The sequence below is a fragment of the Drepanopeziza brunnea genome (genome assembly GCF_022702325.1).
Source record: "Drepanopeziza brunnea f. sp. 'multigermtubi' strain 214-2 chromosome Unknown ctg4, whole genome shotgun sequence".
NCBI lineage: Eukaryota > Fungi > Ascomycota > Leotiomycetes > Helotiales > Drepanopezizaceae > Drepanopeziza > Drepanopeziza brunnea.
The window spans coordinates 2,802,182-2,816,521 of NW_027094067.1; the positions used below are offsets into that span (position 1 = coordinate 2,802,182).

General features: G+C 53.3%; 4 protein-coding genes across 4 annotated transcripts; 2 read left to right on the forward strand and 2 right to left on the reverse strand.

Moving 5' to 3' along the window:
* Positions 1–349: 349 nt before the first annotated feature.
* L3040_003416 (uncharacterized protein) lies at positions 350–1,595 on the reverse strand (the record flags this gene model as incomplete). The annotated part of the gene is made up of 4 exons (XM_007293816.2): positions 350–533; positions 584–959; positions 1,007–1,162; positions 1,223–1,595. The coding sequence occupies 4 exons, from the start codon at positions 1,593–1,595 to the stop codon at positions 350–352; spliced, it is 1,089 nt and encodes a 362-aa protein (XP_007293878.1).
* A 930-nt stretch (positions 1,596–2,525) lies between these two features.
* Positions 2,526–5,912, reverse strand: L3040_003417 (uncharacterized protein; the record flags this gene model as incomplete). The annotated part of the gene is made up of 3 exons (XM_066154464.1): positions 2,526–4,537; positions 4,589–5,222; positions 5,274–5,912. 3 exons carry the CDS (start codon positions 5,910–5,912, stop codon positions 2,526–2,528), a joined length of 3,285 nt encoding a protein of 1,094 aa, XP_066012423.1.
* A 1,876-nt stretch (positions 5,913–7,788) lies between these two features.
* L3040_003418 (uncharacterized protein) lies at positions 7,789–10,241 on the forward strand (the record flags this gene model as incomplete). The annotated part of the gene is made up of 3 exons (XM_066154465.1): positions 7,789–7,845; positions 7,989–8,224; positions 8,279–10,241. The coding sequence occupies 3 exons, from the start codon at positions 7,789–7,791 to the stop codon at positions 10,239–10,241; spliced, it is 2,256 nt and encodes a 751-aa protein (XP_066012424.1).
* A 2,854-nt stretch (positions 10,242–13,095) lies between these two features.
* Positions 13,096–14,340, forward strand: L3040_003419 (uncharacterized protein; the record flags this gene model as incomplete). Its single annotated transcript, XM_007293819.1, has 1 exon — positions 13,096–14,340. One exon carries the CDS (start codon positions 13,096–13,098, stop codon positions 14,338–14,340), a length of 1,245 nt encoding a protein of 414 aa, XP_007293881.1.

Genomic DNA, 14,340 nt, shown 5'->3' on the forward strand with positions numbered 1-14,340 from the left:
GCCAGAACTTGCCCCAAGCAGACGCAAGGCAAGCAGCCACGCACGCTCCAAGCAACTCCCCCACAGTCCAAAAAAAAAACAATGATTTTTGTGGAAGAAGAAATAAGCAACTCGTTTGTTTGTTTTTTTCGTAACAGCCTCCCTGCCTGCATTGACGACTAGGGGAGTGTGAACGCTCGATTACTTTTCTTCCGAAGAGAAAATTTGAGAAGGAACCCGGGTATCGTCTTCCATGCAAAACCTCCAGATGAAACATTTCAAATCCCCCAGCGCAAGCAGCCCATAATCCGGTGTGATTTTGTTGGTACAGAGAGGTGGAAAGGCAACGGCAGAGATCAAATCCGAATCATCATATTCCAGGGTGGTTGACTTGGTTTTGTTCAACGACGTTGTCGGATAGATTGATGAGCAGCTGGGCGAGGCAGCGTTTAGTGGCGGCATCGTCGCGGAGGACGGAGGAGAAAGTTGCATCGCGGAGGGGCTCGGGGAGGCATTGCCGTAAAGCTTCTCGGGCGCGTGCATTGTCGCTGAGACTACACCGCAGTCAATATATAGCCATTACCTAAAGTATGGGTGTCCTTACCGGAGAAAGCAGCGCACGACGTGCTTGAGAAGTCTAGCCGTCTGCTGTTCCACCAACTGCGAGACCATATTGCTCAGGACCGTACCCACAGCGTAGAATCGCTCATACGTGGCACAGATGTAGTTCAGTCCGTGGTCGTCGAGGAGTATCTTCTGCACGATGAAGATTGCTACGGTCTTGCTGAGCTCCGATCCCGTCTCCATAATTCGAAGGCATAGTGGGATGATCTCCGTGGTCAACAGGAAGTTGATGACGTCCGACGAGTCGTTCTTGACCAGGGCACCTATTACCCCCAGGGATGTGAGGCGCAGGTATTCGAAGGGTCTCGACTTCGAGGTGGTGTTGAGGAACGGGTAGAGGAATAGCGGGATATGCGCTGGCAACATTAGCTAGGGCCTAACAGTAGAGAAGCTCACGAGATACCATTGAGGAAGAGTGCTCGAGTCTCATTGTGGGATGCTACGCATTGAAGGAGTGCCAGCGCATTGCAGACGCGGTTGGAAGCTGCTGCCGTGAGTTGTGACGGGTTGAGGAGGGTGTAGACGGAGATGATCTCTTGAAGAAGGGATGTCATGACACCTGGCACAAGTTAGACTCCGCATCGCCAGCTCTCTCTCTCTCTCTCTCTCATCCACGTACCAAATGAATGCCATAGAATCAAAGCCAGCTCTGGCACTTGTTCCCGCTTCTTGCTGAGCTCGAGCAGAGCCGCCTCCCGTGTATCCTCATTCAGCAGATCCGCAATGTAGTTCAGCGTCCGCCGGTTCTCCTCCGTGACGTTATCCATCATGCTTGTATCCTGCCCATGGTGATTCTGGATGGCCGGGCCGACACCGTTCTGGTTCGCGGCAATCCGATTGTAGTGCTGCTGCTGAGCGGCAGAAGCTGCGGCCGCGGCGGCGTGCTGGGCATGCTGGTTATGGCTCTGCTGCTGCTGGTGGTGCATCCATCCTGGCTCACCGTGAGGAGTGTATTGCTGCTGATGCGAGAAAACGTGCGCCCCTGGGAGCATCTTGCTTCGCCCGCGGTGGCCCAGCGAGAAGCCGCGAAAGCTGAGATGTGATGGAGAGAGGGTTCGAGCTGCGATCGGTGTCGCACAGCAGATCAGACCGCTGTGAGAGCGATTCAGGTGTTGGACACGGGCGGTAGAAGATGATGTGGTAAGTGTTAGGTGCTGCCGAACACGTTGTCGTCGGTGGTCTGCGGTTCGAGGGCGAAGTTGGTCCTGTGGTCGAGATCGAGTCGGTGTACGGAATGAAGCGGGGGCTCCTCCTGCCTAGTTAGTGGCAACTGAACAACGGGATTGTCTCGGCGAGAGCCTCAAGCATCACGTGGATTGATATTATAGCAAATCTATTTTTAAATATATATCTATATATAAAGGGCGAAGAGTCCTCGTAAATGTATGAGAGAAGATAAATCGGCAATTGAAGTTCTCTTTCCTATCGGTGCGTGCTGTCACCTACTTCGTACAAGTATCTGTTCCAAGCCTCAGACTGTCTCCTTCCAGAAGGCAAGCAACCGTGAGAGAGCAGCCGAAAGATCGTTCCACGTGTCGTACATTGATTATGCTACCTGACTACCTACAATCACTATTTCCAATAGCGTGCCTGCATCAAAATCCAAACCCGTGCGCTGTGACGGTGCCCACCCGATGCCCACCCTCCCCAACTCATCTCCATCCCATGCACACATTATTGAAAAGAGAAAGGTCCGATCCTACACATCAGCCGTGGCTCCAACGCTCAAAAGACAAACGACAACATAAAAGTCATCACGGAAAAGACCCCAGTGGACGAAAGTCCGAGCCAAAAGATTGGTTCCGGTCATGAATCAGCAATAGGATGCATGCTCGCTCGCTGCCTGTAACGTTGCTCTTCGACAAGGAAAGCAGATCCGTCCCAAGTTGTCGCACCTGTTACGGCCTAGTCTTGCCGTCCTCTCAGAGGCGGAGTTCGCGTAAGACTTGGTCCGCCATGTTTTTGTATTGCCAGGTCCCGCCGGCCAGTCGCTTAAATTGGATGCCATGTAAGGAGAGAAGAGGGACCTTCACGATGAAGATTTCGAATTCGAGGATCATGCTGCCACCGAGTTCGCTCTGGACGTGGGTGCTCGTCTCGCCCACGGCTCGGCTCGCAGGACCTCGGGGATCCCTGGCAATGCTGTCATCAGACGCGTCCGAGTTGGTCAAGCTAGTATCGCCGCGGGTCCTCGCGGGGGTTCGGGGAGTTGGAGGAGATCTCTCTGCATCTCGGAAGTCCTCCCGCTCCCGCTCTAAGCCGCCACCAGCACCCATGAGCCCCCCAAAGCTGATCCGCCTCTTGTTTCCAGGAGTGTGGGTACTGTGGCTGCTTGGAGGGGGGTCCACCACCTTGTTCAGATCGATCGAGGGGGTGTGTCGACACGTAAACCCACCTCGAATCTCCGTGTACTCGACTCCTAACTGGAGGAGGACCCGAATGATGTCCGCTCTGATGGCACGTACCGGCTTCGTCGACGTCGTAGATACGCTGAACAGCCCTTTGAGGAAGACGGGTTTCACGTTATCTGCAGTATTGACTCGTTCGCTGGATGGCCCACTTCCATCACCTATTTCGGCATCAGTTTCCTCCGGGACGTTGGCTTCTCTGGCCTCTGCTCGTCGTACGCGGCGTGCCTGGATACTCTCACCCCTAGCGTGACCAAGCGACTTGGCTCTCGTGGAAGACGGAGCTGCCTTGGGGGCCACATGGGGTCCGGGTCTCGGCTGTTCCTCCCGTTCACGTGGTGGATTTTCCGTGACGGCAGGTATCGAGCGATCCGATCCTGAAGTGGGCGGTGGTTCCCTGTAGGTCACACGTGGAGGTGTGGCCTCAGGAACGCCTCTGCGGAGCTCCTTCCTCTGAAATTCTGCGGAACTGACACTTTTGGATCTATCCAGCGTCTTGCTGCTGGGTCGGTTGCTGCTAGCAGGCGGGGGTGGGTTCGACAACAGATCACCATGGTGAGACTGGCTACCTCCTGAGCGTATCATTGACGATGATGCGCGTTCGGTCGCCGGCTCCCGAGAGCGTCGGACGCTGAAGCTCTTGCGGAGGCCACTCGGCTCATGAGGGGATTGCATGGTGACCAGGGGAGGGTGGGATTTCTCCGAGGTGTCCCTTCTCCTCCTGGTACTGAATCGTCGCAAGATCCCCGCAGCAGTACTCTCCTTACGCACAGGGTGATACTCGAGAGCTGGCTCCACGACGGGTGGCGGAGCAGGCACGCTAGAACCCGGGATTCTCAGATTCTTCACATTCTCCGTAACATCATCCTCGCCGTGGGTGCGGGCACGTGGTCGTGACCGGCCTCCTGTTGCCTTCTCGCCCGGCATCTCGTACGCGGCAGCATTCGTGTGCGCGGCCTTGGGCGGGGCGAGATCCGGCATCTGCAGCGGAGCTTCTCCTGGTGATCGAGGCATGCTCGTCGCGCCCGGGTGAGCGGCAAGTCGATCACGGTCCTGCTTTTCGCGCACCAGGTAATACACCGAAACGAGGGGATGGAAAGCATTGAGCGGATCGCTTCCCAGTGCCAGGGCATCTGAGCTTGGGGCGGTCAAGGTATCCCGGCTGGTGGACGAATTTCTGCGCTTGTAAAAGTCGAATCCAAATCCTCTCTTCCGCTCCATGTCCTTGGGCGGCCCCTGGTTCTCCCGTTCTTGCATAGCTAATCGCACTGCTCTGTTATACTCCGGCGACTCGATTACCTCGGTCAGCTGAGCCGAGATGGTTTCGGGCGAGCCAAAGTCGAATCCTGTCATGGCTTGAATGACATTCGGGTCGAGTGGCATCTGTATGGGTTCACGAAGGGGCAGGTAGTTCTCTGGTGCAGCTCCATAGCCTTTGATCATCCACGGGTGGTTCATGATCTCTTGCAGATTTGCTCGCTGCTTTGGGTCCGTCACCAGCATGCGCGAGATCAGATTCTTGCATTCTACGAGCTTGTCAGTAGGGTAGGGCGCACAGCAGACGGAAGATGGCCTACCGGGGCTCAGCCAGCTGGGATAGTCCACAACGCCCTTCTTGATCTTTGCGTGCAGCGCTGGCATGCTCTGATCGTCGAAAGGGACCTTGCCGCACACCAGCACGTAGAGCACGATACCAAAACTCCACACGTCCACCTCGGGCCCCGTATATGCCTTCGCCTGCAGCAACTCCGGTGCGGCAAAGTACAAACTGCCACAGAACGTCTTCAGATGACCTCGGGGCGCAAACAAGTTGCTCAAGCCGAAATCGATAATCTTGATATCGCCGCTCTTGCTGATCAGGATGTTCTCGATCTTCAGATCTCGGTGGACTATGCTGTTCCGGTGGCAGTAGTCCAAGGCGCTTGAGATTTGTCGGCTGAATTTCCGGGCCTGCTTCTCCTTCAATCTCCCGTGCGAGATGATGTAGTCGAGCATCTGTCCCCCATTTACGTACTCAAAGAGCATATACCAGTGATGTGTAGTGCGCACGACATCTCGCATGCCACAGATGTAGGGGTGATCTAACAGGGTGACGATTGCGGCCTCTCGAGCCGTTCGAATCTCCTTGGAATGGTCGGCCCGCTCGCGGTCTGCCCGGCTCTGATGACTTCCATCCTCGGTCGAGCCGCGCGGGACAATCTTGACTGCCACCTGGGATCTGTATCAGTGGTATTCCTCGACGCGTTGTACGGAAGCGCATGCCTGTTCCCCGCCTTCGGCCTTCCGAGCCAACTTCACTTTGCCCATGCTCCCCGCTCCGATGGTCTTGCCCAGTATCCAGTTCCCCGTCGGCGCCGGTATCGTCGTCCTCGATTTTCCCGACCGGCCGAGCTGTCGCGACTCCTGGGCCGCCACCACCGGCGCGGGGCCTCCTCCATTCGCGGAGGTGGTCATGTCTGCTGGGGATGGACGATGGCTTGCACGGTGATGGGCCGATGCGCTCTTGGCTGGTGTGGTCCGCGGTGGGAGAGGGCGGTCTTTGCTTGCAGAGCTTCGTCTTCTTGTTGATGTTTGCGCCAAGGTCGAAGTCTCATAGTTGGCTTGCGGCAGGATGTCCTCGACAGCTCCGCGGCGTGACGACGAAGGCCGTTGGTGGTGTTGGTGCTGGTGCTGGTGTTGGTGCTGGTGCTGGTGCTGGTGCGGGTGCGGGTGCGGGTGCGGGTCGTGATCCTGGTGGTCCTGGTGCTCGTAGTTGGTGGATCTGGTGCGGGAAGGAGTATTCCTCACTCTCGTAGACGGTGACCGGTTAGGAGTTGCGGGTAGGCCCGAGGCAGAGGTGGAAGCCGATTGACGGCGTCGTGAGCCAGTTCGTTCTAAGGTGGGCGAGACGAAGGTTGTCATGCTGGGCGGGCAACGCAAGACCGGCAGGGCGAGGCAAGGCAAGGCAAGGCAAGGCAGGCGAGAATAGCGGTACGGTAACGGTACGGTACGGTACGGTACGTTACTGTACTGTACTGTATTATACTGTACTATGCACCCGCTTACTTCTTATTAAGTATTACTTACTTAATACGAAGTCGAATTCCGGCCTTGTCGCCGCAACCTTGACTTTAGCCGTGCCCCTTGTCCGTCAGTTCAGTTCAGTTCGGTTCAGTTCATTGCAATGGGCTTCAGGTACAATGGATGGGTGGATGGATCGCCGTGGAGGAGGTAGAGGTGTTGCCCCGATGCGGAATCAGGCCGTGAGGGCAGCAAGTGGAAGTGAACGAGGCAAAATTAATTGTTAGCAGGTTTTCTACTGTCGTAGTCGGAGGATACAGTGCAGCGCAGCGCAGTGCAGTGCAGTACAAACAAAGAGCTATGTTTTGTCCCCGGCGACGGGTGAATGGAGGATAAAGGGAGAGACAGTGTCAGGTTCAGGTTGGGCGGCTTGGGCTTGGGCTTGGGCTTGGGCTTGGGCTCCACCGAGTGGCTGGGTCCTCTATCCTGTTTCTGTAGGTAGTCCGGACGGGCAAGACCGATCGTTCATCCAGTCAAGCAAGGAGCACGGAGTACGGTAGGGTAGGGTAGGGTACCGGTATGACAGACAGCCAGGATGACAGCAATGCAGTGCAGTGCAGTGCAGTGCAATGTAATGTAAGGTCATGTAATGCAATGCAATGTAATGCAATGGGTGCGAGATGAGATGGCTCTTCTCTGCTCAAGATAGAAGTACCTCGGGAGTACAGTCAGTCAGTAGTGGTGGATAGACAGACAGACAGACAGACAGACAGACAGGCCGGGTTCACCATGTGCAGTGAGTGTGCAATGTGACAAGGTCTTCGAAGCTACTACGTACTACCGTACAGTACCGGTACTACCTACTACCTACTACCTACTACCTACTTACTGTACCGAAGGACCTAGTAGTAGTCGTAGTACCGAGTAGTGGTAGGTACCGTTAGCGGTACCCGCACCCGCACCCGGACATGAATCTCTAAAGAGTCCCCTGCTTCCCCTTTGATTTGCTCTCACGGACATCAGCCATCAGCCATCAGCCATCAAGCCATGAGCCATGAGCCATGAGCCCTTAGCCATCAGCCCTCAGCCATCAGCCCTCAGCCCAGTCGCCGCCGCTTGCCCAGTGCGCCCGCCAGTTGGAACCTGGACCGCGCGCATCAATCCTTCTGCCGCTGCAAGCAAAATACTACGTATACCCGGCCGTAATTCCTAGCTCGTAATTCCCAATTCGTAATTCGTTCGTAAAAGTAACCTAAGTACAGCCAGCTAAGTGAGTGGTACCAGCCTACCGTACTCGCTCGAAGGATCCCGAAATCCTCCTGCAGCTGTCCGTCCGCGGTACCTTCGCTCGTCTCTACTACCGGTACTACTACGTATGTTTTTGCCCTTTTGCTGGGCCTGGGCCTGGGCCTGGGCCTGGACCTGGACCTGGACCTGGCCGGAGTCATTGCCTTCTCCCGTGACATCAAATCAAGCTTACAGACACTCGATTGCTAAGACAGCTACCGCTACCGTACTACATGCAACAACAATATTGGCGGGATCGTGCACCCAGAGAAATATGAGTTTGAAAAACAGCTACCTATGATTGATTCCGTGCCCCTCAGCGTTGCAGTCGTGAAAATCCCAACCTTCCGCAATATCCTCGGACTTTCTATGCAAGCCGACCTAAGCCGACATGTTGAGCCTCAATAACTCGACCAAGGCGAAAATCTCAGCCAGAACCGGTTCAGATATACATACCCGAGATGGATTGTGCCAGATCCAGAATCTCAGCATGCAGCAACTTCTCCGGGCGATGCAGTGTAAACAACCGGATTTGATCTACCCCGAGGTCGGTCACGGGTGCTGGCTTGGAATAGACACTCGCGCTTAGCAGCTGATGAGAGTGCCCCCCCCCCCCCTCTTGCACGCTCCATCCCCAAGGCTGAAGGCTGTGGGACAGCCTTCTCCCGCATTCTGAATACTTGGCCTCAGAAGGAACAAATCGGCTCTCATGCTACCGCCATGTCTAGCAAACGATCGCGCGCAAACTTCGAAGCAGATCTCCAGGCGCAGCAGTCCCCATTCGTCGCCTTCGGCACTCCTCTGCCTCCCCTCGACCGTGACGTTCGAGATGACGGCTCCTATGTGCCTGTGTGGAAGCAGGAGGTGAGAGATGAGAGGGGCGTGAAGCGTCTCCATGGTGCTTTTACGGGTGGTTTCAGTGCAGGGTGAGCATCATACCCGCTCCCCGAGACGGAACGAGTCTGACCGACGATCTCCAGATATTTCAATACCGTAGGATCCAAGGAAGGATGGACCCCTTCAACATTCGTTTCCTCACGCACGAATCGCAAGAAGGATGGACCCAAACCTGTGCAGCAGCGGCCCGAGGATTTCATGGACGAAGAGGATATCGCAGATGCCGAAGATGAGAGGAGGGTGCAGACTGCAGAGGGCTTCGCAGGACTTGGGTCTACGCAAGACGATGCCAATCGAAGAGGTGCCCTGATCGATTTATTCCGGATAGAGGGAGAGACGGTGGGGGTGAAGCTGCTGAAGAAGATGGGCTGGAAAGAGGGACAAGGCGTGGGACCGAAGGTACGACGGAAAGCGCGGCTGGATAGTGTCGAGCAATCCCTCGATGACGCGAGCACGACGCATCTCTTCGCACCCGAGAACACGCACATGATTAGGTTCGTACGGAAGAACGATCACAAGGGTCTCGGCTTTGATGGAGAGACCAGGCGGGCTTCCAAGGGCGCAGGGTCAGAGAAAGCCAAGTCGGACGACGAGGAAGAGGATGGAGGCTTCTTGGCCCCCAAACCCGTGAAGAACAATAAGACGCCTGTTCGGGGGGGGATTGGGATTGGGATTTTGAATGACACGGGATCAGATGACGAGGATCCGTATGAGATTGGACCTCGGATATCTTACAACAAAGTCATCGGAGGGGACAAAAAGAAGAAGAAGAAGAAGAAGCCGGCGAAAGGGGTTACGAATCCGCTACTGTCGTCAACACCGGTATTCATTTCGAAGAAGACGGCGCTGGCGAAAGCATCCCTCAATCGACGGAAATGTCACGATGGCCGTTTACCTCTGGATGGCTTCATTCTGAGCAGTAGAGACGAGTTCTCATCCGTCACTCAAGCTGCTGGCGAATACGCGCCTAAAGTTCCAGAAGGATGGGTATCCTCCAAACAAGCGAAAGCCGGCTCTACAAATGCATCCTACCTCTCCACAGCAGAGGCAGCCAAAGCCTCGAAACTGGACCCAAGATCCCGCGCATCCCTCCTGGGCGAAGCAACACTCCCCGGGAAATCAGTCTTCGACTTCCTGACTCCAGCCGCGCGAGAACGCTTAGTCTCAGCGTCGGGAAAATCCGACCTCCCAGCCGCCTTGGGAGAAATCCCACCGGGGTACAGCATGACAGACGAAGAGCGGCACAGAGATGTCCTAGCGCAGATACCAAAAGTCGACACGTCCACCGCTGCGGCAGCGTTAAGTCGCGGCGCGAGCGGGTTCATGCCGTACGGCGAAGACGAAGCAAAGCGCAGTCGCTACCGCGCATATCTGGAGCACCAAGCCGGCGTCAACCCCGCCATGCCCGAAAAAGGCCCTGGGGTATCCAAAGACGACTGGCTCAAAGAACTGAGGGAGTTCGCGAACTGCGCCCAGATCTTCAAGCCGATGTCCGGCATGATGGCCACGCGCTTCACGTCCTCGACCACGGCGCCGAGACTCGCTTCCGACGCGCCGGACTCGAGTCTGCTGAGTACGCCTGCCCCCAAACCGGTAGATCCGGCCGAGCAGGCTGCGAAGCTCGGCATGTACGGGCCCATGACGAGGAGTACGGCGGACTGGTACCCATCGCGGCTGCTGTGCAAGCGGTTCAACGTCAAGCCACCTGCGCACGTGCAGCCTGGCGCTACAGAACACGGGGAGGAGAATGTTGCGGGAAGGAGGACGGCGCCGGATGTGGTGTCTAAGGAGGCTATCGATGAGATGATGAGGGAGTCTTATTCTCAGCGCAATGAGAGCAGGGGTGGTGGTGGCAGTGGCAGTGGCAGTGGCAGTGGCAGTGGCAGTAGGCAACCTACAGCCGAGAATGGGACCAGTGAGGTGTCAGTGGAGGAGAAGCCGAAGGAGGTGGTGGTCGACGCTGGGCGGAACGAGGCGCTCGAGGGCCAGCGCGCCGGCGAGGCGGTCTTTCAAGCTATTTTCGGGGATGACAGTGATGAGGATTAAGAATGATGGTTGATATTCTGATATCGATATCGACGTCTTCAGTGACTACTATCACCCTCGTCGTTATGTTCTATGATGTATTCGCCGAGATGCGTTGTTGCTACATGCTTGAATAATTGCACTATCTATTATCCCTAACTCGGGGGGGCTTTTTATTATAGAAATTTCATCAATTAATCAATCGCCGAGATGGGGATCAAGTTACTCTCACTCACTCTCACTCTCATTCTCACTCTCACTCTCTCACTCCCATTATCACTCTCACTCTCACTCTCACTCATTATCTCTCACACTCTCACTCTCACTCACTCTCTCTCTCTCTCTCTCACTCCCATTATCACTCTCACTCTCACTCTCACTCTCACTCTCACTCCTACTATCACTCCCACTCTCTCACTCTCACTCTCATTCTCATTCTCACTCCCACTCTCACTCTCATTATCATATACTGTACCCGTACCCGTACCCGTACCTGTATCCGTACCCGTACCCGTACCTACCTGTACTCTACCGGTACCAGTATCTGAATCACTCACTCCACTCCACTCTCACTCACTCACTCACACTCTCACTGCACTCACTCACTCACTCACTGCTGCTGCTAATGACCAACCAACCAAGCAACCAACCAACCAACCAACTAATATTCGCTTTTCTTCTTCTTCTTCTTTTTTCATTCTTTCCATTCTTTCAATTCTTTCCATTCTTTCAATTCGTTCAATTCGTTCCATTCGTTCCATTCTTTCAATTTTTCAATTTTTCAATTTTTCAATTTTTCAATTTTTCAATTTTTCAATTTTTCAATTTTTCAATTTTTCAATTTTTCAATTTTTCAATTTTTCAATTTTTCAATTTTTCAATTTTTCAATTTTTCAATTTTTCAATTTTTCAATTTTTCAATTTTTCAATTTTTCAATTTTTCAATTTTTCAATTTTTCAATTTTTCAATTTTTCAATTTTTCAATTTTTCAATTTTTCAATTTTTCAATTTTTCAATTTTTCAATTTTTCAATTTTTCAATTTTTCAATTTCATCTTCTTCCCCTTTCTTTCAAGAAGGAAGAAGGAATGAAAAAGTGACTTTCTTGATTTGATGATTTGATGATTTGATGATTTGATGATTTGATGATTTGATGATTTGATGATTTGATGATTTGATGATTTGATGATTTGATGATGATGATAACGATGCTGTCTCTCTCTCTCTCTCTCTCTCTCTCTCTCTCTCTCTCTCTCTCTCTCTTGAATAATCATCATCATCATCATCATCATCATCATCATCATTAGCCCGGCTCTTGTCCTTTTTGGGGGGGGGGCGACTTGATGATGACGATAATCATAACAAGAACATAACAAAAACATCCCTCCATCCGCCGCGGAAACAATTCTAGTAATTATTTCCGGCTCGGGCTCGGGCTCGGGCTTGGGCTTGGGCTTGTTGGGCTTGGGCTTTGGCTTTGGCGGCGGGGCTCATTCGGTCTTCGGTCTTGGGTGCGCGTGAGTGAGTGAGTGAGTGAGCGGGTCGGACGGGTTCAGAGTGCCGAGGTTTTGGGGTTCGTTTTTGCGTACGGAGGAGGAGGAGGAGAAGGAGGAGGAAGAGGATCGCTACCTTGTGCGTGCGTGCGTGCGTGCGTGCGTGCGTGCACGCACGCGTTGTATGTACTACTACTACTACGTCCCAGGCCTAAGTATTTATTACCCCTCGAGGGTAGGGTACCCAGGGGGTTTTAAAATGGAAACTAAACTTTTGAGGCGCCCTCGAGGGGTGATACGTAGGCCTGTAACCGTGGGTAGGTGCCGGTGTTCTTACTCGCTGTATGGAGATGTATCGGGAGGGTAGGTATTTCGCTGGGTAGTTAGCTGCGCGGTGTCTGGTTTGTTGTCTTTGGTTCTTTTCTCTTTCTCTTTAATTATATATGTATATATATATATATAAATTTAAATAAAAAAATTTTTCTTTCTTTATTTTTTCTTTATTTTTTCTTTTTTCTTTATTTTTTCTTTTAATTTTTTCTTTATTTTTTCTTTATTTTTTCTTTATTTTTTCTTTATTTTTTCTTTATTTTTTCTTTATTTTTTCTTTATTTTATTTTATTGATTTTTTCTTTATTTTACTTTATTCATTTTTTCTTTATTTTTTCTTCATTATTTCTTCATTTTTTTTTACCCGGGAAATGGCTTCCGAGGATGACGTTGGGTGGGTGGGGTTTGCTGGTGTGGAAGGAAGTGGTTTCTACTTCGAGGTGCCCGTGGCTTTTTCCTCTTATTGGCAGCGAGTAGCTAGCAGCTAGCAGCTAGCAGCTAGCAGCTAGATTAGTTAGCTAGCGTAGCTTAGCTCAGCTGATGAGTATCCAGGTACTTAACTGGGAGTGGGAGGGTGGGCTTGCTGTGCTCTCCTTTCACGCATGTCGATTGTTGTTTTGCTATGGATTCGGGTAGACCAAATGGGAAAATGGGAAAATTCCATATCGTATGATGGATTCTATCGTCTTCAAGAACACGACGGTTGGGTTGAAAGAGGGATCTTGGGAGTGACGAGGTGAGTTCTCTTGGGTGGTAGGATGGAGAACGTGTTGAGAAAGAAGGAGCTATGCTTAGCTAGGCTAAGCGAATGACGAAGTCGACCGAAGCAGCAATAATGCTCTGAAAGTGATAGATAGTACACTTCCACTGAGGGCTCGAACGAACGAGAACCCACGTATGTCATCGCACAGTTCAATTTCATATACATACTATATCCCCAAAAAAAAGAAAAACCGCTTTCACCCTCTTCTCGTTCCCGATTCTTTTGATCAAGCTGGTAGTGATAGTATCAACAAACTCGAATTTCCTTCCCAGGTCCAACATCAGTCACAATGCCAAGGTTCTCGTTCAGACTCTGGAAGAGCCAGAAGGCTCAAGCACACGAGGAGGATGAGGAGGATACTTCTGATGAGGAGTGCAAGCATTTCGAGTGTGAGGCCGAGCCAGAAGGAGACGACCGACCTCGTAGTTGCACACCAGACGACCCGGGAGCTCCTCAAATCCAATCTGCCCACCCTGCCCAACCGGCCCAACCGGCAAACCAACACGACCGCAGACCCTCACGACAACCTTCCACGTCTCGACTTCGACCTCAACCTCAACCTCAGACCCAGAAGCCCGCCCAACACCGCTTCCCCAAACACACCCAGGAATTCGTCCGCGCCCTCAACAAGTCCATCAAGAAAACGAAGGCCCGGGACCGGGCTATGCTGATCGAGGTGTATACCAAGTTCCTGCAGCAGGTCCCGCTGGAACACCCGGCCATCGATGACCCGGCGCTCTTCCTAGAGCTCGCTCGTGACTATTTCCAACACGGGGCAAAGACGGACCGGAAGGTCGTCGTCTGCGTGGTGGATCCCATGTGTCCGCCATGCGGCGTCCCGAGCGGCCCGCAGTTCGACCACCAGGTCAAAGTGTCGACGAGCGAGTTCGAGCTGCTGCGCTCGTACAGGCAGCATCGGCGAGAGGCCGCGTGCGAGTGTGGGCTGGAGCTGCAGAAGAAGTGGCCGGGGTTGTCGATGACGGATAAGAGGCATCGTGTGTTGCGGGACATGGAGGTTGCGGAGAGGATCGCGGAGGAGCAGGAGAAGTGTGCTTTGATGGGTGAGAGGGCGGTGGCGCCGAACAAAGCGAGAGTGGATGGAGGCGGCAAGGAGAGAATTGTGAGGGAGAGGCCGACGATGAGCGAGTGGAAAGAGCAGCAGGAGAGGAACAGGGTAGAGGAGGAGGAGAAGATGAGGGCTCGGACGATGAGAGAGAATGCGGCCAGGAAGGTCAGAGAAGAAGCGTGGAGGAGGGAGAAGTTGGAAAAGCAGAGGGCGGCGGAAGCGAGTTCAAGCCAAGCGAGGATCCCTCCTCACCAGGGGCAAGCCGAGGCCGGAGGAGACGAAAAGCCAGCAGAGATCGACGAGCAGATCGAAGGGAACCTCAGAGAAAGTCCTCGAGGCTGCCTCAAGCCTGGCAACGCCACCTCTCCAAAGCAGGAGAAGAGCGTCCGCCTCAATGATGGTATCTCGGAGCACATTATCGCGCCCACAACAAGCATAACCTCGATCCCGCGAAGTCCAAGCCGGTGA